Source organism: Rattus norvegicus, chromosome 15, assembly GCF_021556685.1.
Source record: "Rattus norvegicus strain SHRSP/BbbUtx chromosome 15, alternate assembly SHRSP_T2T, whole genome shotgun sequence".
Classification (NCBI taxonomy): domain Eukaryota; kingdom Metazoa; phylum Chordata; class Mammalia; order Rodentia; family Muridae; genus Rattus; species Rattus norvegicus.
In genome coordinates, this window is record NC_141548.1 from 6967681 (window position 1) to 6995505 (window position 27825).

General features: G+C 42.4%; 1 protein-coding gene and 1 pseudogene across 1 annotated transcript; one reads left to right on the plus strand and one right to left on the minus strand.

Moving 5' to 3' along the window:
- Positions 1-7474: 7474 nt before the first annotated feature.
- On the plus strand, positions 7475-7774 carry LOC148000763 (small integral membrane protein 14 pseudogene; annotated as a pseudogene).
- A 12302-nt stretch (positions 7775-20076) lies between these two features.
- Positions 20077-23600, minus strand: LOC134481929 (uncharacterized). The gene is made up of 4 exons (XM_087587039.1): positions 23425-23600; positions 22515-22674; positions 21010-21141; positions 20077-20566 (listed from the first exon to the last, which is right to left on the minus strand). The coding sequence occupies exons 1-4, from the start codon at positions 23513-23515 to the stop codon at positions 20347-20349; spliced, it is 603 nt and encodes a 200-aa protein (XP_087443165.1). The 5' UTR covers positions 23516-23600; the 3' UTR covers positions 20077-20346.
- Between the last annotated feature and the right edge of the window lie 4225 nt (positions 23601-27825).

A 27825-nucleotide genomic window follows, 5' to 3' on the forward strand; every position in this document is an offset into this window, starting at 1 on the left:
TGAGAGCCATGGAGGGGCAGAACGCAAAGTGCTGCTGGCCAAGGAAGAGCAGGAGGAAGCAGAGAAGCTGTAGGACATCATGGTGCACACCTGGGCAACCTGCTGTCTTCACTCAGAGGACCTACAGGGTGCTTAACCATCATTTATAACTCGGTATCTGGTGCCTCCTCTGGCCACCGAGGGAATTGCATTCAGAGGAACCACAGACAAAAGTCAGCCAAGAACAATTCACCAAAATAAATAAAAATGAATACATTTTTCTTTCAAAAAGTCTTACAAATGTATGGTCAAGTCAAACAAAACCCAAGGAAACACAAGAAATGAAATATTTCACAACAACCCAAGAGTGCAAGAAACAGCATAAAAGCAATCTCTTAAATCTATAATAATTCTATATGTATTTCTTGAAATAGCAGTTGCAGTAAGCAACCGGGCTGTAATGCTCTTATGAGTTCCATAGCCTCATCAACCCTTGTCACAATCTCCACCTGTTTGATTTTTTCTTAATTACAAATATGTGTGAGTTAGAATCCTGAGTCTGTCTGGGATCAGACTGTAAACTGTAGTCAATGTAACACTGGCAATCATTAGCCAAAATCTTTAAGTTTCCCTCCTAACACCTGAGCACAGCCATAACTTTGGAAAGCAAAACTCACCCTCCACCAAACTATCTATCCTCCAAAATCCAGTCTCTTCAAAACACCAAGTCCATTCCTCATGCTATAAAGTATGACGGCCAAGCCTGGCATATGAAGGAACGATAGTGCAGGCTCTAATACCGAACCAAAGAGACACTGCCCTAAATTCTTTTATAAGTCCTGTTTCCATGATAAGAGTTATAGTAAAGTATTACCCAACCTAGACCTGTTTCCCTGGGTTGCCTCATGCCACGTGTTGTCTAGAATGACTCCTTTTTTAAGCCAAATTTCTGTTACCAATGTTACAAATTTTTAACCATACCCAATAACTTAAAAGCCAGTAACCTATAGCCAAGACACGTAAAGCGTATTATACATTTAAAACCAAACAGAAAAAAAATGAAGTGACTACACATATCTTTACTATTTAGATCAAACACAATTTTTACTTTTTTAGCTGTCATTTTAAAAGAAGCACCTTGTTACGTGTTGAATCCAATAATCACAGTCACAGATTTCTCTAAGAGAAACAGACACCAGCTCCCTTACCATAGAAGTTTTGAAGCTGCTGGCACCTTTAAGACCAGCTAGTGTATTTAGTCTATTTAATCTATTTAGCCAGCCCCCTGGGGAGCTTCCCCAGTGGACAGACCTAGGCTCCTAGCTACATTCCTCCATTGAGGCCTGATCCAGTCAGGGACATGCATAATAGTTAACACCAGAGATAACCAGTTATCTAGGATGCACGGCTCCAAAGGTCAATTGAAACGGTTTTTATTTATTTGTTATTTCTTGAAAGGACTTAAAACTTAATCAAGGGGAGAATCAACCAGCATTTAAAGTTTTCACCATTTTTTCTTTTAAACATGAAACACAAAACATTCAAGCAACCAGAAGAAAAACCCAGACATAAACTGACACCCGTGGATAGCTTGGTGCACCAAGGACAGACAATAGACATAGAGGGAAGGAGCTAGATGGTGTCCCACCAAAGGGACCCAGATATCCTACCTAAAGGACCCAGAACCAGAAATGAGCACTTCTCCAATAGGAGCCAGCAAGGAGGCAGGATGTCCCTAGGAGAGCTCTTAAAAAGCTTAATCTCATTTTCCTTCTTTTGCCAAAGCATCTGTGGAGAGTCTGGGAGGACTGTTTTTCTCAAACCATTTTCTCTCTTGTCTGGGGTGTAAACTGTCTCTAATCAGGGTCCAAAGCCTAAAAGCATCAATGAGAATTGACTTTGCTTCTCTAGATTTTAGCATAACTCTAAAAGAACACATACACAAAAACATTTGACCATTATTACCTTGTCCCTTTTTACAAGGTTTACTCACCACTACCCCAAATCTTTATTTTTCTTTGCATGTGTTTTCAATGCCCACGGTGCTTCTGTATCCTGCTTACTGGGACCTTTCCTGGCCCATTTTCCCCAATGCGTCCCTCCTTCACTGGCTGGTTTCCTGGGACCATCTCGTCAGGTTGTCCTCTCTTTCCCGATCTTGGTGGGACCTCCATTTGATGATGCCTGTGTCATCCAGACACTGAGATTCGGGCATAGGACTATAAGAGTTAAGAAGGAACACACACTCGGGTCATTCGTGTTAAAAGAATGCTATCCGGGCTTTACTGAGATCTCCTTATATACCAGAGGCAAAAGCCGTGGAAAAACAATAAAGCAGGCGAAAATCCCCAACCAGGAAAATAGGAAAAGGGGAAAAATCTGCATCGTGGCAAGTTCTGGCCCAACACAGGGGCGTAAACAACTTCTTAACATCAATAAGCTGAAAGGCTCAGCAAGAGGACTGGGTGCCATGGAAGGTACTGGCCCCAAATTAGGGGCCTAGAGCAGCTGCCAAAGGTGTAAACAACTTCTTGCCATAGCAGGCTGAAAGGCACAGCGAGGAGGAAGGGAAACACCCCAAGGTAGGGCCCAACAGGCTAATATAAATATATATTGGAAAAACTAAAACACTGTATTTCAAGAAAAATAATTAAAATGTGCTACTTATCTAAGCATAACATTCATAATAGAAGAAACTTAAATGACTGAGAAATTCATAAGAAATATTCAACATCCTAGTACATCACACAAATGCAAATTAAAATTACTCTGAGATCACTTTTCATATTTGTCAATATGACTAAGGTTAATAACACGTGTGACAACTCAAGCTGACTGGGTTATGGAGCAAGGGGAACATTCATATTCTCCTGGTGGAAAGGCAAACTTCTACAGCAACTTCGGAGATCAGTATGATGGTTCTTCAGGAAGGTGAAAATTGTTGTTCCTTAAGATACAACTCTAGGTCTCATGTCCAGATGTTGATTCATCATAGAATACAGACCTTTGCTCAACCATGTTCAGTGAAGCTCGTTTGTAATACTTAGAATTTGGAAATATTTAAGTTGTCCCTTAACGGATGAATGCATAAAGAAAACGTGGTGCATTTACAGATTGCATTGCTGCTTAACAATTACAAAAGGCAAAAGGAAGCATGCAATAGGCAGGACAATGAATGGATCTAGTAAAAGTCATTCTGGATGCGGTAATCCAGGCTGAAAAAGACAAATGGGATACATATTCACTTAAATGTGGATGTTAGCTGTTGATTCTTCAATCTGTGTGACTGTATGATCAGTTTAGTGTGAGGGTCTAGGGACGTGGGCCAGACTGTCCTCATTTAGGGAAGTACAAGTTCACTCATGGGTTGCTGAGGGACACTGTCAGGGATAGGAATGTGAAATGTGAAGAGACAGGGCGAGGCAGCAATGGAGGGAACATAGAGAGGGACAGCTAAAATGAGGCACTGTATCGAAGCCTAAGAGAGTAGAAACCCTAATTGCTTTTTAAATTGTGTTATAAAGGTAACTAATGATTTATTATAGGTTCAAGGAGAAAAGTTAAAATGTTGCTTGGGTTCATCTATGTGAAATTTCAATAATAAGTAAGTCACAACAATTATGGATTTTGACTTTCAATGAACCTGCTACAGATAATAAATATCTAGTCCTTATGGAGACGTCTGTTACCATCTATTATACACTAGTCATTTTATTTGTTTACATTTCAAATGTCATCCCCATCATTGATCTCTCCACTTTGAACCCCCATACCCTCCCAGTCCTCTTTGTTTCTAAGAGGGCACTCCTCCATCTACCCACCCACTTCCACTTCACCCCTCTAGCATCCCCCTTCTCTGGGACATCAAGTTTCTACAGGGCCAGTTGTCTCCCTTCCCATAGATGTCAGATGAGCCAGTTGTTGCTACACATGCTCTACACTTTATGTATCAGGAGCCATGGCCAGGACCATGTATCCTCTTTAGTTGGTAGTTTAGTCCCGAGGAGCTCTGAACGGTCCAGTTAATTGATATTGTTGTTCTTCATATTGAGTTCCAAACCCTTCATCTCCTTCAGGCTTTCCCCTGACTCTTTCATTGTGGTCCCCAGGCTTAGTCCAGTGGGTGGCTGTGAATATCTGCATCTGTGACTTGAACTTGAGAGGGTAGAAGGAAGCCTCGGACTGCCAAGTAAGGTAATAGGATGTAATTCTGTATGTGCCCAGAAGATGGCGACATAGGATGGTATTCACACACACTTGTTTCTCAGTAACCTCTTAGTTCTGTTCAGCGTGTCAGGTAAGGTCCGCAATGTGTTCTGTGAGTGAAGATTCCTTCTGCTTGCTGGAACTCGATCTGCTGCGTGGAATACTCTCGATCGGCGATGGGCGTCTGGGTCGGTGGACGCAATCACTCCAGGAACTGAGAATGAATGGACTGAGTTGAGCAGACATTGAGGGGTTGGCATCTCCAGAACCTGCAGCTTAGCATCCATGGATCCAGGAGAGCACAGTGTGCAGGGCTGAAATCAGATTCTGTAATGGGGAGGAGGGAGAAACTAAGTTTTTGAAGTATTTGTTCTTTTTGAAAGCACAAAGTGGGAGATCAGTCAGTTTTCCTCTTTTTGCAACATCTTACTCTGACCTACAGGACATATCCTGGGGTATATTGCTTTCCAGATTCAATGGGCTTTTCAGAAATTCCAGTTTCCTGAAACAGCATGGCCCTACTTTGGTGTACTGACTGGTAGGAAGTGGAAAGGTCCTCTGAGGGGCAGATGAGGATCAGAATATGAAAGGCCAAAAGAAGACGAAAGACACAGTTATGAAAGGAATGCTGGTGGGTACAAGGCAACAACAAGCATATTTCTCAAAGCCCTGTTTTACTGTAGTACTGTGGGAAGCATAACCACAAGCTAACAGAAACAAATTGTTAAAATAAACAATGCATTCGTTCCCGTTCCCCAAACTTCTCCGTTTTTTTCCACCAAGGTAAATAGAAATTTAAACCTCAAGTACACCTTCTCTTATGGTTCCATACCTCAGCAGGGTGAAAAATCTGCCAACAGGCCTTGACCTACCTTGAGTATGCCCGCAGGCAGACCTTTTCTCTCTTTCTTTTCCTCTGTTTGAGAGCAGGAGCAAATGACTTTATACAGTGGGCGATTTCCATTATCAACAAACAGAAATTTTCCTAAGTCATTAAAGCTAGAAAGCCAGTCATTGATGGGCTGGTGCGGTAAGATCATTCTAACTAAACTATCCCATGGGGAAAAGTAAAAGAGACAGCCACACCTGTGTTTAGGAAACGAGATGTCCGAAGGTGATTTGAGTATGGGTGCTGAGTGGGAGAGAAGAGGTCATGAATCTAGCTGGAAAAGCCCACCCCACTTTTAGATGTGTTTTCTTTCTTTTCTTTCTTTCTTTTTTTTTTTTTTTACTTTTCTTTTTTTCGGAGCTGGGGACCGAACCCAGGGCCTTGCGCTTCCTTGGCAAGCGCTCTACCACTGAGCCAAATCCCCAGCCCCTAGATGTGTTTTCAAAAGGCATGCAATAGAAATTGAACTGCAATAAAAGTGTGTCAGCAAATGTGCTCTAATGATAGGTGATTAGGTTTTGGGGGCCATATTGACACAGAAACTGGATTAGTGGTAATATCTTGGGAAGTAGCTTGTGTTACAAGGAGAACTTCAGTTATCCCTTGCCTAGGCCATCTACTGTCTTCTCTTCTCTTTTTCCTCTTTCACTCTTCTACCTGGGCTGATATAGCAAAAGGCACTTACCAGAGACAAGTCAAAGGAGAATTAAGGTGAAATCTTTAGCCTGTTTTCTTGGAGACACATTGGACTGGAAAGGCTGTGAGGGAACCAGGCGGGAGGAGACTGCAAAGGGCAGAACGAAGCAGTGACTGCACTGGTCGTGTTTCCCATTCTGTCACAGAAGCATTTTAAGAAAGGAGGGTTCCATTGGCTCAGAGTCGGGAAGCACAGACTCCATCCTAGAAGGGGTGAGTGTAGCCGTGAGAGGTGCAGTTGGTAGAAGTGGACTGGCTGGCAGGATGTGAATGAGACTCTTTCCATGTGGATGGAGCAGGGAGCAGAAATAGGGAAATTCTAGCTCTTAGCTTCCTCTCTGTGCCATTTAGTGCAGGCACCTGGCCTGAGAGTTATGGTGTTACCACCATTCAGAGTGAGCTTTATGTCGATTCTCTCCCCAAAACCCCTCAGAGCAACATTCAAAGGCCTGCTTCACTAACACACTAGGCAATTTTTACCTTCCTCAAATTGTCAATGACCAGCAGCAGAGCAAGGCAAGAAGGTTGCACGGCCATTTAGAGGGAGGAATCAAGGAGTGGTATCCGTGCAAGCCAGAAGAGACTTGCAGGAAAGCTGGACATCAAAGAGCCACACACATTCTCTTATGGATTCTCATGGTTTTCCCAGGGTGAGATTCAGATGCATGTGGTAGTTACAGGCATTTCTGACTGAAGCCGGTTTTCCTATGTGACATTAGGAAACAGTTGTAATAAAAGAAAGTTTCAAACACCAACCTGTTCTGACTCTGATGGCCCCAAGTCTGATACTAGGCTGGAATTCTCTTCATAACTTTCGATACTTTTGAAAATAAAGGATAGATAGTATAATGTACTCTAATCCTAAAATACTGTGAAATATGTATTTCATAAATATGCATTACATGATATTCAGTTGAAATTGCTGGGAATTGTACTTTCTTCTATCTATAACTGCTCTGCTCTGGACAGAATTACTAAAGAATATGATGACTTGGGCTGTGTGTGTCTGTGTGTGTCTTTGTGTGTTCTGTGCGTGTGTTTATGTGTGTCTCTGTGTTTCTTTAGGTAGGTATGTGTATTTATGTGTTTATATATTTATGTGAAAATGGAGGCTCTGTCAACTTATGGTATTTTTCACAGTAGCTATTGTCCACCGTGCTTTATGAGATGAAGTGTTCGTTATGGCAGATGGAGTCAGAGAGACTACAGAAAGATCAAAGTATGGGGCTGGGGATTTAGCTCAGTGGAAGAGCGGTTGCCTGGCAACCGCAAAGCCCTGGGTTCGGTCCCCAGCTCCGGGGGGGGGGGGGGGGGGAGAAAAAGAAAGATCAAGGTATAGAGGAAGGGGCAGGGAAGATATCACAGCAGTTGAAATCACTTATTGTTCTTCCAGAGGATCTGGAATTGGTCCCTGGTAACCATACAAAGACTAACACCAACCTCGATAGGCAAAGCTGTCTCCCAGATTCTGCCCACACTTGACAACCTCGTGATGCATCCACCCATACAAAAGGCAAAACACAGATCTGGGTCTAGTGGCTAATAGTGACATGGTCTATCTAATCTGGAGGGGAGGAGGGTGGCAGCCAGCAGCAGCAGTGGCAGCGACAGGGGCATCCAGAACACTCCAGGCCACCACCGTCCCCACCACCACTTGTATGGGTGGCTTTAAAGAGTTGAGTAAAAACAAGCTGGTAACCAACCATGGTTGAAGGGGGATTTGATCCCTGTGAATGTATTTGCTCTCATGAACGCGCTATGAGAAAATTCATCAATCTGCTCCGGCAGTCCCAGTCCTATTGCACCAACACAGAATGCCTTCGGGAATTGCCAGGGCCCTCAGGCGACAGTGGCATCAGCATCACTGTGATCTTGATGGCCTGGATGGTGATCGCTGTGCTCCTCTTTCTACTGAGGCCTCCTAACCTGAGAGGCTTCAGCCTTCCTGGAAAGCCCTCCAGTCCTCACAGTGGACAGGTCCCGCCAGCCCCTCCTGTGGGCTAACATCCTGGTGTGGGAAAGAGCGATTGTTTGATGCCCTGCACGACCGAACGACTGAAGAGAACATGGCATTACCTGTCTCTCCTTTTCCGTCTGCAGTGTGGATGGTATTGTTTTCATGAGCTTCTAGAAGTTTCACTTGCCAACTGCCTTTGTTTCCTGTGTTGCCACAGTCCTTGTTTACAGTATACCCCAGTAAATGATTTCTTTGAAAAGTCGAGGGCTGTGTTGGTTGGCCTAAGCTTAAACTTTCCACTCGTTCTCCCTGGAACCCTGACCATAGCGTCTGTGGTGGTTTCTGGCCCAACTGAAGGAAAATTAAGGTTTCTGCATTTAAGTATTTTAAGTGGTTTGGATAGATTTTAATTCTTTTCATAAGGTATATTCTGGTTGTCTGGTATGAGTGACAGAGCCATGCTGTAGTCACTTTACTGTGGCAGTTTACCTATGGGTGGCAGTTTTCTGTAGTCCTTGACACTGATACTTTAGATCATTTTCCTTACAAAGTCCAGCTGGCTTATATGGCTAGAATAGGAAAATTGATTTGGTTGTTTACTGATTTTTTTTAATTACCATTACAAATTTCTGATGGTAATACTTTAAATAAACATGATTGATTAATATTTTTAAAAGAGGTAAAACACTCAGAGACCTAGAAAACCATGGATGGGTTCCTCTTTAGTCAACTGGAGCCACAAAAATGTCAGAATCACACAGCCAATCAGAATTCACCTGAAACCAGACACTACAGAAATGGTCTCATTTACATAGAAAGAAGTGGCTGATGGGAAAGGATAAGCAAAGTTGCTCAGCACGACCATGAAAGGACTCTTCACAACTGGGCATAGTGACTCCAAGTGCCAATTTCAGTGCTTGGGATAAAGAAGTAGGTAGATTCCTGTAGGATCAAGGCCACCCTGTTTCACCCAGCAAGTCCATGATGTTTAGTTCTGCCAGATTATACTGAGAGGTCCCGTTTTTTTCCTTTTTTTTTCATACTTTTTACTTGTGTGAGTATATTGTAGCTATCTTCAAACACACCAGAAGAGGGCGTCAGGTCCCATTGCAGATGGCTGTAGGTAGCCATGTGGTTGTTGAGATTTGAACTCAGGATCTCTGGGAGAGCAGTTGGTACTCTTAATCCCTGAACCATCTCTCCAACCCCTGACAGATCCTGTGACAACATACTGACTAAAACTCTTTATACATTCCTTCAAAGGGTTAATATTTCCAGGCTTGAGTGACAATGGTGCATTATAACTTAGATGAAGTATATCATAAGTGACACTGGTCTCAGATATTGAAGTGGTGAGTAAACGATCAGAAATAGAAAGACGCCGCAGGCCACTGGATATCTATGCAGGATAGCAATAGATGTAGTTGCACTTTTTACATAAAACACACAGAGCTTTCCAAACCTATTTACTTTTATTTTAGTTTGTTTAAGATTTATGACGTATACAGCATTCTGCCTGCATGCATGCTTACAGGCCAGAAGAGGGCGCCCGATCTCACTATAGATGGTTGTGAGCCACTGTGTGGTTACTGGGAATTGAACTCCAGACCTCTGGAACAGTAGCCAGTATTAACTGTGGAACCACCTCTCCGGCACCATTACGTCTATTCTAATCTGCCTGGTGTCTCCAGTAATTTTCTTATGAATGTTCTCTTGGCATGATAAAGTTTGGTCTTACCCTGTGCGCTCAGAAGGGACACACATCTGCAATGACATGTTTATTTGGGGTTTTGTATTTGTAATCCAAGATCTTTTTGTTTGTATTTAGCATGGAACTATCTATGTAAACAAGGATGTTCTACTCCCTGCCTCTGCCCTCCTGCTTGAACTCTTGAAGTAACAGTGGACCACCACCATGAAAGGCACTTTCTTCTTTGTGTCCTAAATCCACAAACAAGCAATTATGTTTGTTACTAGGGCATACTAGGGCATTATGAAATATGCTATCACCTTAGATGGTTCATGACATGGCGTATAGATTAACAACTTGTAGCTGGGTATTTCGAGGCATTGTTCCATTGGACTAGACAGAAGACTCTGGCATGAATTTTCTACACTTGATCTTAGCCAAAAGGCTGAGAAGCGATGAATTTTCTAATGGCGTTACGTGCCCTATCATTTTTCTGAAAGTCCTTTGGACTTATGCCAGAGTGAGGGATGTGCACGAATCTCACTGGAAATTAAGTGTCCGTTTCCTTTAAGGCTGAGGTTGGGTTTCTTTTGAGAGTGGAGTGCTTGTGACTGGGATGATTCAGGAATCCTCCAGCCAAGGCAACTGTGGGAGAAGACATCCCTCAGGTGCACTGAATTCTCACTTCCACAAGGTGGCAGCCCATACCTAGCAATCCATATCCACATTTCTTCAGGACAAACACATAAGGGCCATTTGGCTAGAAGGGGTCAGAACAACACCACTCTTCTGTTCCCCTTTTATTGAGCAGTAAGTGGTGATCGCCCTTAGAGACAGCAGACTGCTGTGGTCAGAATGGAGGAAGGTGATAATTTAAGGCCTGTCACTGTAGGAATGAAAAGTTGACATTTTTATCTGCAGATAGTATAATAACATTTATGAAACATTTATGAAAATCCAAGGATATAATCATTAAGGAAAAATTTCAAGCTGATTGCCCATTAATTATTATATATCAATTGTATAAAAAATCAAAGAAAAGCTATTGCTAAGGAGTACTGATCAAAAAGACTGCATATTTTTATTTTTTCATTTTAATTTGGTTTCAAACAGTGTGTGTGTGTTCCTACATTTTAAACTGATGTGAACAAAGAGCAACTGTCCAGAGGGATAAAAAGAAATGATAGAAGAGGTGAGGAAAGGAAGGACAATGGTATTGAGAGGCAGAGATAGGCACAATATATGGTATATACATATATGAAAATTAGACACACACACACACACACACACACACACGTGCAATAGCAGCAAGGTACTCAGCAGGTAAAGAACTTGCTGCACTAGTGTGATTATCTGAGTTCAATACCTGGGACCCATGGTAGAAACATGAACTGAAAATTGTAGCATGTATGTGCACAGACACACACACATATCCACTGACAAAGAAAGCTTTGAAAATTATAAGCATTTGACTTTAGAGGCAGAAGGATCAGGAGTTGGAAATGAGGTCACCCCAACATTCACTCACCTCAGAAAACCCAAGAACCGAGATTGAGCTAAGCTAATGAGTCCGATTAAAGTGAGGCAAATGTAAGAAAAAAGAATTTTAATGTGCAAGTATGCATGGCATAAACCACAACAAATATTAGGTTAGAAATATCAAATTGCGGGCTGGAGAGATGGCTTAGTGGTTAAGAGCACTGACTGCTCTTCCAGAGGTCCTGAGTTCAAATCCCAGCAACTACATGGTGGCTCACAACCACCTGTAATGAGTTCTGATGCCCTTTCTGGTGTGTCTGCAGACAGCTACAGTGCACTTATAATAAATAAATGTTAAAAAAAATGGCTGGAGAGATGGCTCAGAGGTTAAGAGCACTGTCTGCTCTTCCAGAGGTCCTGAGTTCAATTCCCAGCAACCACATGGTGGCTTTCAACCATCTATAATCAGGTCTGGTGCCCTCTTCTGGCCTGCAGGTGCATACATGCAGGCAGAAAGCTGTATGATATATACATAATAAATAAATAAATAAATAAATAAATAAATAAATAAATGTTAAAAAATATCAAATTGCTCGTCCTTTATATTAGTTGAAAGAAAGAAAGTAACAAAGAAGCAAAAAAAAGAGAGAAAAAAGAAACTAAACGACAAACTTATGAAGGGAGGTAGAAGCCATCAAAATGAGGGCAGGGAGTGAAAGAAAATGGGCGGGGTGCCATGCTTGAAGGAGGAAAAGACTCTCTGGTCTGATGAAGCTGACAAAGGTGGTGCCTGCAGGTCCTTCACAGGCGCTTTGACCCTGCCGGCTCAGCTTAGGCACAGTTGTTTGTCCTCTTGGATCCTGTGCGGATTCCAGGTAAGGCGGGCAGTGGGAGAGCCAGGTCTCCAGCTAACTGGCTAAGCTGCTGTGCTTCAGAGCACAGGGTGCCTTGTTGCAGCTTGAGCAGGAGCTCCTGAGTCTGCACAGCCGCTGCACAATGTTTCCACCACACTCCTGCTTTCCTCCCCTGTGAAATCCCCTCTGGAGTCATGTTTGCTGCTTGCTGTGTACTGAACTGCTGCCAAAGAAAAACAAGCTCGTTCCTGAAGAACTATTGCTGAACAGGTCCTCTTCCCCCATATCCTAATAACTTTTCTCTTCCATTACCTATGATGTGGGCTACTTATTAAAAGTAGTTTGCAAAAAACTTTGCCTCCATCCTGCTGTAGTAGAAATAAGAAAAAAGCAAGCAGGTCCTTTTGTAGAAAATACTTTATCAGAGGTCTTAAGCTCCTCAGGCTTCCTCAAAGAAGCTCGGAAGGCAATTTTAGGAAGTATCTAATAATATTGCATGTGATAAAAGAAGAGAGGCACTTGGGTCAACTAAAATCCAACTTTATTAGTCTGGTCTCTTAGTCTTCAGTGCATCTATCCAGGCTCTTCTGGCTTTTAGAGTCTCTAGCAAGAAGTGATGTGTAATTCTCATGGGAGGACTGACTGTGTATGTTACCAGTACTTTTACCCTTGCAGCTTTTATTACACTTTATTTGTTCTCCATGTTTCCTGTCTTAGGTAATATATGCCCAGGGGAATTTCTTCGCGACTCCAGTCTGTTTCATACTGTGTGCTCCTTTTACTTTGATAAGACTCTTGCTTAAGTTAAGGACATTTTCTTCTATGATTTCGGTTGAGAATGGTTTTTTTTTCTTGTTTTTGGTTTTTATTTTTGTTTTTTTTTGTCTTATTTGCCTTTGACCCAAGTTTATTTTCATCCTTCCTTCAGACACACCAGAAGAGGGCATCAAATCTCTTTACAGATGGTTGTGAGCCACCATGTGGTTGCTGGGAATTGAACTCAGGACCTCCGGAAGAGTAGTCGGGTGCTCTTAACCGCTGAGCCATCTCTCCAGCCCATATTTTCATCCTTCCTATATACTTTATTGTCTTTATCATTTTATTATTATATTTGTTATTTAGCAGAAAAATCCTACTTCTTGCATGTTTTCTCCCAGGATTCTCTTCCTTCCTTCCTTCCTTCCTTCCTTCCTTCCTTCCTTCCTTCCTTCTTTCCTTCCTTCCTTCCTTCCTTTACTTTTCCTTTATTCCTTTCCCCCTCCACTCTTTTCTTCCCTTTGAATTTAATATTTTCCCTCTATCTACGTATCCATTCCTTCTATCATCTCTTCAATGCCTGAGGTTCTCTATTCCATCTGTTGGAGTCTGTTATTAAGGTCTGCCTCTGAGAGACTATTTGAGTTCCTACATTTTACTCATCCACATCTCTCCCTTTATGTTTCCTTCATTCATTTCCTTCCACAGTTAGTGTTTTCACAGATTTCTTTATTTTTCTCTTTAAAGACCTCTATGATATGTGCAAATGCTGTTTTACAATCTTTTTTTATTCTTGTTCTTCAGTCATGTTGACATATTCAGGGCCTTCTGTGATAGTGTTGATGGTTCTAATAAAGATTTTAATGTCATGGCTGTTACTGGTTGTGTTTCTATGCTGGTCTGTAGGTATCTGGGCTTGGGAAGATTGTAATTCTAGGTGCTAGATCTGGTTTTGTGTGGTAGAAAGTATTTGATCTCAACCATGGATTTCTGCCCATACTTTGTCCATTTAGTTTCTGGATAAAAGGTGCACACAAGCTTTATGTTTATGATAATCCTTAATCAGCACAAGAACTGAGCAGATAGCTATCCTCTGTACTATTATGCATATTTCTCCAAAAGTTCCATTGTGTAATTTGCCATGGTTTTGTCTGAGCTGCTTTTCACTCCAATTAGCCCACTCACAAGGTTAATTATTTACAGACTCTTACCTCCTGGTGGCTTCTCCTCTATTTACGTTCTTCTTTCTACCCCTGTCTGTCATGGTCTCCCCCCACCCCCAAGCTGGAATCACCAGGGAACACCTGTCTTAATTCTGCACAGCTTTTGACTATAGGCATTTTTATTTACAATTCAGAAATAACTTGTTGGCAAGGCCACATAAGAGTATGCATTGGTGTTTTCTTTCTTTCGTTTGTTGTTGTTGCTATTTTTAATTTGTCTTTGTCTGTTTGGTTGGTTGGTTGGTTTTTTTTTTTTAAGATTTATTTATTTATTTATTTATTTTTATTTAGAGAATACTTTATTAGTTTTTGTAATCAAACCCACGTATATAAGACCTTACATATTTAATACAGTGTGTTACCCCTGTACAAATGGAAAAAACTTAAGTTCAACATTTCTAGACCAATATGGCTGTTAATTTCTGTACAGTGCCAACTCAACACAGTAAACGGGGATACTTTTTTCGAAAGTTGACAGCACAGGTAAAGTTTCAAAAAATTCAAATTATATATCTGTATATATATATTTATATTTATATAAAAAGACCAATAATAGCAGTGTGTTATGCATCAACAGCAGCAACAGCTTTTCCAGGTTCTGCAGTCATCTGAACAAAACTGTAGAGACATCCAGCACACTCCATTAAAAAAAAAAAAAAGTAAAAAAACAAAACCCGAGAAAACAGCACAGTTCTGTTACTCTTGTGGTACCTGGCACCATTTTTTTTTTAAATTAGCTTCTCAATCATCATCTGGAAAGAAAACATTCTGAACAACATCATTAAAAACAGCTCTGATAAAGCACGGTCACTACTACGTATCATAAAGCAGGTACAAGCTATTTTACATCCACAGAGGTATGATACAGTACTGTCCTACATCTATAATACTAGAGGATACAATTTAAAAGGCATTATTTGAGACTTGATTCTACTTTTCCAGCAGAGGGCCCAAAGGATGGTGTGACACAGCTTTGTAAAGAAACATACTCTAGACAGGATTTCCTTTCACTAGTGGCACACTTCTAAGGATTCATTCTCTCCATGAATGTCAGCTAAAACCGTTATTAAAAAAATGAAATATCCCTAGAACAAAACCGTATAACCACCGGATTCACATGAAGATGACCTAGTGGAGACAAGCTGGACCTCACCTTACCAACAAGCTATCAAATCTGTTATGTTTAAACAGTGAGACCTCCAAGGAAGGAGATGCCAAGTAGTGCTTCAAAGCTTCGGACCACAATCAAACACAGCATCCTTTTCAACAGAAGCAGAAGCTCATCTGAATATGCTCATGGATGCTGACATCAACATTTAATCATCTCCTCACTCATCCAGGAAGAGGGGGAGATCAGTTACTACTGTACTTTAATGTGTTCAACCAAATCACCATATTACAAAAATAGCAAGCTGCCATAATAAAAAATAAGGCTCCTCTATCCAGCACCAGATAGCATCATTTTACTTTCAAGCCTAGAAATTGCACACTTGTATATAAACCAACCGAAGATGAGGATTGAGAGTTCATCTTGGTGGATTTTTCCTTTGATGAATATGAAGTGTCCTTCCTTATCTTTTTTGATGACTTTTAATTGAAAATTGATTTTATTTGATATTAGAATGGCTACTCCAGCTTGCTTCTTCTGACCATTTGCTTGGAAAGTTGTTTTCCAGCCTTTCACTCTGAGGTAGTGTCTGTCTTTGTCTCTGAGGTGTGTTTCCTGTAGGCAGCAGAATGCAGGGTCCTCATTGCGTATCCAGTTTGTTAATCTATGTCTTTTTATTGGGGAGTTGAGGCCATTGATATTGAGAGATATTAAGGAATAGTGATTATTGCTTCCTGTTATATTCATATTTGGATGTGAGGTTATGTTTGTGTGCTTTCATTCTCCTTGTTTTGTTGCCAAGACGATTAGTTTCTTGCTTCTTCTAGGGTATAGCTTGCCTCCTTATGTTGGGCTTTACCCTTTATTATCCTTTGTAGTGCTGGATTTGTAGAAAGATATTGTGTAAATTTGGTTTTGTCATGGAATATCTTGGTTTCTCCATCTATGTTAATTGAGAGTTTTGCAGGATACAGTAACCTGGGCTGGCATTTGTGTTCTCTTAGGGTCTGTATGACATCTGTCCAGGATCTTCTGGCCTTCATAGTTTCTGGCGAAAAGTCTGGTGTGATTCTGATAGGTCTGCCTTTATATGTTACTTGACCTTTTTCCCTTACTGCTTTTAATATTCTTTCTTTATTTTGTGCGTTTGGTGTTTTGACAATTATGTGACGGGAGGTGTTTCTTTTCTGGTCCAATCTATTTGGAGTTCTGTAGGCTTCTTGTATGCCTATGGGTATCTCTTTTTTTAGGTTAGGGAAGTTTTCTTCTATGATTTTGTTGAAGATATTTACTGGTCCTTTGAGCTGGGAGTCTTCACTCTCTTCTATACCTATTATCCTTAGGTTTGATCTTCTCATTGAGTCCTGGATTTCCTGTATGTTTTGGACCAGTAGCTTTTTCTGCTTTACATTATCTTTGACAGTTGAGTCAATGATTTCTATGGAATCTTCTGCTCCCGAGATTCTCTCTTCCATCTCTTGTATTCTGTTGGTGAAGCTTGTATCTACAGCTCCTTGTCTTTTCTTTTGATTTTCTATGTCCAGGGTTGTTTCCATGTGTTCTTTCTTGATTGCTTCTATTTCCATTTTTAATTCCTTCAACTGTTTGATTGTGTTTTCCTGGAATTCTTTCAGGGATTTTTGCGATTCCTCTCTGTAGGCTTCTACTTGTTCTCTAAGGGAGTTCTTTATGTCTTTCTTGAAGTCCTCCAGCATCATGATCAAATATGATTTTGAAACTAGATCTTGCTTTTCTGGTGTGTTTGGATATTCAGTGTTTGCTTTGGTGGGAGAATTGGGCTCCGATGATGCCATGTCGTCTTGGTTTCTGTTGCTTGGGTTCCTGCGCTTGCCTCTCGCCATCAGATTATCTCTAGTGTTACTTTGTTCTGCTATTTCTGACCGTGGCTAGACTGTCCTATAAGCCTGTGTGTCAGGAGTGCTGTAGACCTGTTTTCCTGTTTTCTTTCAGCCAGTTATGGGGACAGAGTGTTCTGCTTTCGGGCGTGTAGTTTTTCCTCTCTACAGGTCTTCAGCTGTTCCTGTGGGCCTGTGTCTTGAGTTCACCAGTCAGGTTTCTTGCAGGGGAAAAGTTGGTCCTACCTGTGGTTCCAAGGCTCAAGTTTGCTCGTGGGGTACTGCCTAAGTCCTCTCCGCGGCGGCAGCAACCGGGAAGATCTGCGCCGCTCTTTCTGGGAGCCTCCGTGCACCAGGGTTCCAGATGGCGTTTGGTGTTTTCCTCTGGCGTCTGGATGTGCACAGAGTGCAGTCTCTTCTGGTTTCCCAGGCGTGTCCGCCTCTCTGAAGGTTTAGCTCTCCCTCCCACGGGGTTTGGGTGCAGAGAACTGTTTATCCGGTCTGTTTCCTTCAGGTTCTGGCGGTGTCTCAGGCGCAGGGATCCTGCCGCTCCTGGGCCCTCCCCTACGGGAACCCAGAGGCCTTATACAGTTGCCTCTTGGGCCAGGGATGTGGGCAGGGGTGGGCAGTGTTGGTGGTCTCCTCCGCTCTGCAGCCTCAGGAGTGCCCACCTGATCAGGCGGTGAGGTCTCTCTCCCACGGGGTTTGGGAGCAGAGAGCTGCTGCGGGCCGGGATCCGCGGGTGTGGGACTTCCAGGTTGGTTGGTTTTTGAGACAGTGTTTCACTACTGTATTAGCATTTTCAAAAGCCAGTTGCTTGATTAAGATATCTGGGGTCAGAGAAAGGCCTGAATGTTAGTATTCTGCTAGCAGCCTTCTGATGAAGATGTAGAACTCACAACTCCCACTACACCACACCTGCTTAGAGGGTGACATGCCCCCACCTTAAAGATATTGGACTAAACATCTTAACCTGTAAGCCAGCTGCAATTAAATGTTGTCCTTTATAAGACTTTCACTGGTCATGCTATATGTTCACAGCAGTAAAACCCTAACTTCACCGACCTCTGAAGGATCATTTCCCCAATGTAGGGGACTGCCAGGGTGTTGAGACAGGCATGAAGATCTGAGTTCAAGGTCAATCTACACAGGAAGATCCAGGACAGGCAAGCTGAGGCAGGGAAGGAGTGGAAAACAGGAAGCTAGTGATAATGGAATAAAGTGAGGTGAGCAATTCCAGCACCTCCGAGCAGCAGAAGTCAGCAGCTTTGCCCACAAAGCCCTGATGTAGTGTACAGAATAGAAGGGACTACTGGACAATTGGTGCTGGTTCACTGGAACTAAGAAATTAGTGGTGATTAAAATGAGACCAGGATCAAAGTGGTAAAATCTTACGGGGAGTGCTTTTTGAGAGCACAAAGAAGCTGTGTTATAGAAAGAGCCAAGGCTGAAGCTGGTGCTACAGCTCTCCTTGGTAAAGTCTAACAGTCACTCAGTTGGTACTGGTTTTGAAGACATGAAATGGTCATGAAGAGGAGGTGAGGCTTGACACTGTGAGATGCCATGGAAGGCCATTAGTGAAGGTGATGACTCCATTTTTCTTGATGGCCCAGGACTTCAGAGGTCATGCAAAGAATCTGGGACTGGGCACCACGAAAAGAGCCTATGTAAGGCTCTGGTGAAGCTTAGTTGCAGTGAAAGACCCCAGTACATTGGGAATTCCAGTGCCACTGGATGATCACCAAGAACAGAAGCATCAGTGGTATGGATCAACCAGAGGTTAGAGTGCTACAGAGGGCAGAGCTGGAGACGTGACCCCAACTCTTCGGAGGAGCCCAGATCATGTGTGGGTCCCAGATATTGAGGGAAGAAGCTGGAACATTGAAGTCGCCTTGGAGACATACAGATGTTTGAGATGCCAGAGCCATGGACTCTCTACTGAGGAAAGCTGCTAACAGGGAGTGCAAACAGCACAGCAGGAAACTTTTCTTGCAACCAACAAAGATCAAAAGGGAGTTGGAGATCTGAAGACCACATTGACATCAGACATGGAGATGCAGAGTTTAAAGTTTACGCAGCTGGGTTCCTGTCTAGTGTGGGTGTTACAGCTAAGTGCTTGGATCAATCTCAGATGAGACGTTCAACTTTACACTGAACATTTTTAAAACTGCTATGAAGTATGGGAATTCTGGAAGTTGACCTAATGGATTTTGCATTGTGCTATGTTTAGATGTGGCCCCCATAGTCTCATAGGTTTGAAGAAGCCTCTGGAAGCCTCAGAGTGGAATGTGAAGGTTTGTATATGCTTGGCCCAGGGAGCGGTACTATTATACAGTATGGCTCCTTTGGAGTAGGTATTTCCTTGTTGGGTCAGGTGTTTCGCTGTGGTTCTGGGCTTTAAGACCCTCATCCTAGCTGCCTGAAACTGAGTATTCTGCTAGGAAACATCACATGAAGATGTAGAACTCTCAGCTCCTACGGCACCATATCTGCTTAGATGCTGCCAGGCTCCCACCTTGATGATAAAGAACTGAAGATCTGAACCTTTAAGCCAGCTCCAATTAAATGCTGTCCTTTATAACATTTGTCTTAGTCATGGTATCTGTTCTCGGCAGTGAAACCCTAACTTAAAAACTTCACATAGACGCCTGGAAGTCTAGATTATTAGCATGCAGACCCCATAAATGTGTCCCTACATATCTCAAGAAACACTTTGTTCAGGTATGATCCATTGCCACAAATAAGGAACACAATGAAGGACAAACGTCCACGGTAGGGGCTGGAGAGATGGCTCATCATTTGAGAATTTGTTTCTCAAAAGACCTGCAGGGCACCTAACAATCCTCTGTCACTTAAGTTCCAGGTGAAACCCAATGACCTCTTCTGGCCTTTGGGGAACAGCATGCAGAGACCTACAGAAGGCAAAACACTCATGACTATAAAATAAATCAACGACAACAACAAACAAAAACAAAAGCACCCAAAGGAGGAAAAACAAAGGAGAAAACTCATAGGGCACCTTTGCCTGGATATTTTGTCCAGCTTTTAAAGAAATCTAGAAACTGAATTGTAAACTATGTGATCTGCTTGAGTTGAAATCCCAAATGGAACATAGTACATTGTCAAGAACAAAAGTCATCATCCTAATCAAGAACAAGAAAACAACCAACCATAAAAACCCTATCCCCTGAAAGGTCTTGCAATTTATTATCTCTTCTGTGCAGTTACAATTGATATCATGTTTGAAGGAAACCAAAAGCAAGCAATTCTGTTTCATGACTGCTTCTATACTCCCTATAATATGGTTTTATTTCCTGGGAGATACTAGAGAAAGCCTGATGAATATTCCATTAATATGTTCAACACTCTCATCCACAAAAGAGTATATTTTAGCGGTCGCTAAATATTTGATAAGGATACAGCGTTGATAATTTTTTCATCATGAAGTTGGTATTCAGAGTTGGACACACAATCTACACTGAAAGTACAATTTTCTTTGTATCTCAGTCTGACTGGGAAGTCATTATGATGCCCAATCCCTGTGAGAATGCAGAGATCCATCTCTGCCTGAGAGCTGTGGGATTTCAGATGGTTACATCACACTTCAATAAAGAAGGTTCTTAAGAGTGACGAGTTCGAGATCACTGTTTGATTCACAAGGATACATTCGATTTACTCAAAAGTACAGGACACAAGGATTCAATATCTGTGGTGTAGATGGTCTTGCTGGCCTCCTCACAGAACCTCTTTCCCTCCTCACAGGATGCTTGCAGTTCAGTCTGCTCCACCAGCAGTTTTCTGTTCTCATTCATCAAAATCCTTACATTCTTCTTCAATTCATTGCATTCATTCAGGAGGTGGAAGTTTCTGATGCTGAATCAAAAACAAATAATGGTAAATCCCAGGCAGTTTCTATTTGCCTGCCACTCCTGCAAGTACAATCATCCCTTCAAGGGCCCCATCCCCAGGCATCTCCAGACTAGAGCCACAGTTTGCATGTTAGCACCAATTAGAGGCAGGTCAAATCCCGAGTCCGCATTCCACGGGATTCAAAGTACTTCAGAAAATCCTGACACTAGAGGGTATATATACCTCAAAGCAGAGGAAATGTTGCATACGGGTGCTTATGTGTTCATGGTATTCTAAAGTCATTGGCAGGTAGAGGGCCAATCCCCTCTGAGGGCTGATAGAAGACCCAGCAGCTATACAATCTTCCCACGTGTTTCTCATGGACCACAGATCTTTTTTTCAAAGTCATAGCTGGACAGAAATATTCCCCACCTAGTGCTGGGGTCTCCTTTCTGTCAGTGACTCACCGGTAGGAATTGTTCTCTTGTGTGAGCTCCTTGTACTTCTCCATGGCATCACTTATCCAGTTGGTCATCTTATGCATATCCATCGTTCTCATCTCATGTTGGGATTTAAGCATTGGCAATTCAATGTTCAGCCTGTGTTAGAACATGGCCCAAGGAACAAATAACTGTCTGAACTCATGATTTCACAATTAGATGAAGTGTAAATAAAAAATTTTCAATAAAAATTCAAATTCAAGGAATGGGGGCTAGGGAAGAAAGTGGAAAACTCAAAGACCACAGCAAAAACACAACAGTGAGACTCAAACCATCACTCTTCCATAGAAAATATTTCTCTGCAAGTCAGCACACATTTGTTTTGAAATAAGTAATCCTTAAAAGGCTGGTGAAGTATGGTCCTATAAAGACCCTCTGTATAGGAGGGGGGAAATTCTGAGAGCTGCATGTTTGGGAATAACAAGTGCCAAGAATTTATTCCCACAGTGACCTTTTCTAGGTCACAGTAAACCATCCTTGGATAATTAAAAAAAGAAAATAAAGTTCAAAGCAGGAAAATAAATAAATAAATAAATAAATAAATAAATAAATAAATAAATGAATGAAATCAGACTGTTCTCTGGCCTACCTAAGCCCAGTATATAACACAAACTTGCTCCTTCCTATTGGTGCTGGTTAAACTCATTATCCTGGGCATTGGACGGCAGAGCCAGGGGACCAAATGGAGGGAACAGACCTTCAAGATCTGGCCAGGTAAGCATGAAGGAATTGAACAGTTGTGTACGAAGTATAATATGTTTCCTCCAGTCTGTGCCATAGCCTTGGGTCCAACAGAAAGATGTGATGACATTTCTCTTGTTTTGAAAGCAGGGATTCTCAATCCTTGTTACATGACTCGCAGAGGCCGTAACTACTTTTTACAGGGAAGAGGATTCATAACACCTCCTCCCCTCAGGAGAGCCCTATGTGCCAGCACGGTAAACAGAAGGAGCAAAGTGCTCTGTTGATCAATGACGGCCTCCACGCACTCATCACTATCATGACCTGCAAACTGTTCATCAAACAAATCCTCAGACCCAATCAAAGGTCCCAGACTCCCTGATCCTGAGCAAAACACACACAAATACTTTCACATCCATACGTACATACCAACCCATATACAAACATAATTAGAATGCCAACTTTATCGTGGAGGTGCCATAGAATCAGTGTATAACGACCAAAATCAGAGTAAGAGTGAGGACATTCAGGCATTTCATTCACACACTTAGATGCAGCAAGTGTGACCAGGTCCTTCCAGCTGCTGAAAAAATCCAATCCAACTCCAAGGAGCTCAGGGTCAAGTACAAGAGAGGTTGACCCTAAACACACAGCACCTAGCTTCTCTCACAGGCCAGCACCTGCCAAGGCTCCTTAAAGTCCAGGATGAGAGGTGAAACACTTTCTGGATGTCTCTTGGCTTAGCAGAGAGAGCACAAGACAGTCAATAGGTTTCAGGGCATAATGACTACCTGTAGTTCAAACCATCATTGACATAAAGGTCCAGGATTCGAGAAAGTTCATCCCGCTCGAATTTACACTTCTGGATTTCAGATTTTAGTTCCTCCAAATTCTTTATACGCTTTTCATGGTTACTGATGAAATTTTCTGATGATGCCTTCCGAATAAACCCTGTAGATAGATAAACACAAATGAATGTACATATTGGATAGCCCATGGGTAGAAAAGACCATTCTGAGTCTCAAAATGGAGGTTGAGGAAGAGGAAAGGCTGGAGACTTGTTGAATCCCTGAAAGAGAAGAAAAGCTATCTCTAATGTGGACTCTTAAGCTATTTCCCTCTTCTCAACCTCCATTGCCATACATAAGCCTCACTCACTATTACATGATCCCTCATACTGAAAGATAGAATCTACCTCAGACATAAAGATTTGGGACATTGTCAGCAGATATCAGACGTGGAGCAGGTCAATCCTGGAGTTCACAGCACCATCAAACCCTAATCGTGTGTTCAAGCTTAAAGTGTCTGCGACCTCAATTCATGACTAGGGGGTGCATCCTTCCTTGTTCTTGTCATCACAGACTTAGTAACCTACAGGAATCTAGAGGATGAAGTGCTTCAGCACCCAACCATGAATGGGCACATTGTTATCCTCATAGGGCTTCCTCCTGGCATTCCTTGGCAGTAGAAATTAAAAAGCTCATAGAAAAGAAGCTGCAGGCCTGCCAATTCCTGGCTCTCTGTCAAATTACTCATCAGGACTCTTGACTCTTGGTCTGCAATTGACAAATTCCAAGGCTCCTGCTTGTAAGGCCGACTCCTGAAAGGCACAGCTCAAACCTACCTCCTGGAGGAAGTTCCCCGACTCTACCCAGTACTCACTGTGCCTTCCCCAGAATGATTTCATTCTTCTGTACTTACAAGACAGGAGGCCAGCTTTCTTCTGCCTCGGTCTGGTCTCTCCTTGATCTCCCCTCTCCTTCTGAACTAGCTTGAGCAGCTGGTGAAACATGCCTGTTTGTGAACCCAAAAGGCACCGAGGGAATCCCACAGGCAGTTTGTGTCACCACAACACTGGTGACGTCACAGAAGATTCTAGTGCTCTCTTAGATACAAGAGATTGTCCAAGGAAGACATTACTGATGATGTCACTGGGAAGTTCTATGGCCTACCTGCTACCCAGCTCTCCCAAAAGCAACCAATTTCTATGGGGCCCTTTTCTGCAGCCTCTCCTGTGACCCAGGGAATATCCTTTGGCAACTTCTCCTCCAGAGTTAGATATTTCTCTCTGCTTCATCAGATGTCATCAATGCTCTTGATGGGGAGAGTTGATTACAACCCTGAATTGGAGAAGAGATTTTTGTTGGTATCTAAATCTCTAGGGACCACAAATGAGGACGATTTCTATCAATAATAAATCTACACCTGAGACGATGCACATACATACAGTCCAATTCCCAAAGTTTTCCTGTTTCCTAGAGGCCAATATATTTCTCCTATAATTTTAATTTTATAAAACCTGGATAATATTAGCTTATTGTGCATTCCTTGATAGCCAGTACTATTTCCACATACACGTCCATGTATTTCACAAAGTCAATGTTAATAATCCTACTTTTTTCAATAAAAACTCCCTTCTCTTTGGAATATAGGGGATCAACTACAGGGTAAATATAAAATCATAAATTTCTATACCTTCTTTTACATATTAAGTAGGTCATCATCCCTTTCTCAAATATCGCCAGACAATTAAATTGGTCATCAGTGAGTAAAGGTCAACCTGGACTGCGTGTTCCTACATTGTAGCCCGACAGCCATCACTTCTCCAATATCTGTCTTCCTTAATTTCCAAGTCCAGGCATGAGGATATTGGGGGTTGCCCCTTGATACTTTACTCCTAGCAAACATAAGAATCAGCAGGATGGGCAGGGAGTCAAAGGGCCTGAGGTCAGGTTAAACCTCAATTTTAGTGGGTCCATAAGTTCAGGGGAAAGTCCATTTGGCATTGTCATCTGTGGCTTCTGTGTTCTTCTCCTAGGTTAGCTCAATCTGTGCTATGACGCCTCCTAACCTCACAGACGTAAGAGTCAAAAACACGTCTGTCTTCTCTGGGAAGGGCTTTGCCTCTGACTCCCACCTGGAGTTGGACAACATGGCTATACAAAGCTCAAAACAGAGGTGTGGAGATGATGGATGCTTCAGAAGTTTAGGGTCATTTCTTCCAAATAAGGCACATATTTTTCCAATGTAATTTTTCCTTTGTTCTTTCACTCTTGGTGGCTGGCTTCTTTCCTGGCCTGAAGTATACTGGAGTCCAATCTTTTGGATGACTGAAGCATCTTTTTTTGAGATGACAGGCCCACCAAGGGGCCTGCTGCATACAGGCTCCTATCACCAAGGAAGTTGTTGCTACAGAATCATAGCATGGTGGTAGCAGCACATGATCTCTCACAGTCTTCTCTGCTGCACTTGCTAAAAGAATAATCGGGTTTTTTTGTTTTTTAATATTTTATTGGAAATACCTACAATGCTGGTCAGAGTTGATACATGCCTTTAATCCCAGCACCCATAAAGTTTTTTTTCTTTTTTCTCTTCTTTCTTTTGCAATTGTTGTTAGAATTCCTGTTGTTTTCTTTGGTAATTCCCTCTATTTGCTCTGTACCTAGAATGTTAAGTCCACACTCTTCATGGCCCTATTCTTCATGGTAAAGATTTTGCTCATACCACCCACACCACACATGATCACATTATTTACTTTCAAAGAAGGAAAACAGGCATGAAGAAGAGAGTTAACGTGTATGGTCTCAGGTAATCAACACATCATGAGTGCAGGATGGCATCCTAGGGTTTTGGATTACCCAAGCTTCTGGTTTTGAGATTGACAGGCCTCTGCAGAAGTCTCCAGTTGAGTAGCAGAGAGTCTGGAAAGGCTGAAATAATGGCTTCCCACGCATGGAAAAGGCTGCCCTTCAGTGCCTCTGCAGCCTGAGCAGAGGTCTACCAAGAGCATAAGGGCACTTGACCAGAGCTGGTAAGGGACTGCCTTTTGGATGATCTGTGAGACCTGGATGAACAGAGGCCTCCAGAGTCCTGATAAAGGGAAGGAGAGTCACATAGATGTGCTGGAAACAATCGATCTTTGGGCTGCAAGTCGTGCATTTATCTTTGCTGTGTAAATAGTATTTGTAAGTGACAGAGGCATCCTACTTTATCATGTCTAGTCACTCTAGTTGTTAAAGTGTTAGCTAGTGTAAACATAGTAGAGTTACTACAACATTACACTGTGTCCCATTTTGTTAAAGAACTTTATTTTATTTTTTATTTATACATATTTTACTTATTCACATTGCAAGCTGCTCACTGCCCCCTGACACCCGGTTACTCTCTCCCACAATCCTTCCCCAACTCTCCTAGTATATTCTTCTCTGGGTGTATGAGGGCCAGCTATCACAGTAGATCCCTTCTTCCACCAAAGCCAATTTACCCTGTCCTGGGGCAGGTGCTGAGGATGCTGGTAATGGATGCCTTGGGCTTTCTTCATGCTCCAATTTGCTGGCTTTGGGAAGTTCATGCAGATCTGTCTGTGAACTTGGTACTTCATATAGACAGCACACAAGAAGCACTGATTTGGATAATGTTCTTGAGAGTATATTTCAATCAAACTTACTCCCACTAATATCCTAAGAATGACAAAGGTAATGGGACACTATACATCTATTCCAGGAGTTTCCATTTCTGAGAGCAGCAGAATAGAAGCCCACAAATTGGCAAAGTTAAGTGAGGTCACACAGGGGACCTAAGAGCACACTGCTGCTTTCCTAGAGTGTATCCTAGAGGCTTATGGTATCTATACACCCACAGATCCATATGCACTGAACACCAGGCTATTCATTGCTTTTGTCACTCAGTTTGCCACAAATATTAGAAATCCCAAAAGTCAGAGAATTTTGGAGGTATGAATAAGTCCCAGGGGCTGGAGTAAGCTCAAAAAGTCTGTGACAACAAAGAACTGAATGAGAATCAGAGAGACAAGATGCTCATCAAGACCATAGTCGTATCCCATTAAGAAAATATGAATAATAAGCCATCAGGTGAAAATATAAAGTAGGAGGTCAGAGCCCTAGGAGGTCTATCCTTTGCCCTCAGGGAAGCAGCCATTCTCTCAGCCATTCCAGGCCCTCGGCCACACAATCAGAGACTTCCCCAACAACTCACTGACCTTTCTCAAAGACCTATCTGGGCTTCTCCCTGAAGAATAGGACATGCAGAGTCCTTGAGGAGCCGCCAAGAGGCCTCCTCCACACAGGCTCTTTGTGGGCAAAGGAAAATGTTCCTGCGAATCTGCCATGGCAGCAGGAGTTTCAACCAGGCTGCTCTTAGTTCCAGCTCACTGGATGCAGGCCTGAGGCCATGGGGTGTCTTGGAAAGGAAGAAGCACACACTACCTCACAGCTCCCTCTGCTGGCGACTGCTAGAACTGTGATAGGACGTGTGTGTTTATTAGAAGCATCCACAAAGCTGATCAAAGTCAGCACACGCATTAATCCCAGGATTCAAAATTTATGTTAATCGTTGATGTTATTGTTTTTTGTTTGGTTTTTGTTTTTAATTCCCCCTCCACAGCTAATTGCTCTATACCTAGAATATTAAGCATATGCTCTGGAGGGACCTATTCATGTTAGGCGATGCTTTTATTCTTACTAACCACTCCACAGATGATCCCATTATTTACTTTCAAATAAGAATACATTCATAGAGAAGGAGTTAACCAGTATGCTCTCACAGAAGAAACACATCACGACTATGGAATGGCACCCCAATCTTTTGCATTTGTTATGCCTTTTAATTTTTTTCATTCTTTATTTGTTTTTAGTTACATTCAGATGTTATAGCCTTTCTCTGTTTCACACCCATATCCCCCTACCCCATCCCCCTCACCCTGTTTCTCTGAGGGTGTTCTCCCCCCCACCCAACACTTCCTGCCACCCTGCCCTGACATTCTCCTATACTGGGGCATAGAGCCTCGCAGGACCAAGGGCTTCTTCTCTCATTGATGCCCAACAAGCCAATCCTTTTCTACACATGCTGCTGGAGCCCTGGGTCTGTCCATGTGTACCATTTGAATGGTGGTTTAGTCTCTTGGAGCTGTAGTTGGTTGGTATTATTGTTGTTATGGGGTTGCAAACCCCTTCAGCTCCTTCAATCCTTTCTCTGCCTTCTCCATTGTTCTCAGTTCAATGGGTGACTTCAAACATCCGCCTCTGTATTTGTCATGCTCTGGCAGTGCCTTTCAGAAGACAGCTATATCAGGCTCCTGTCAGC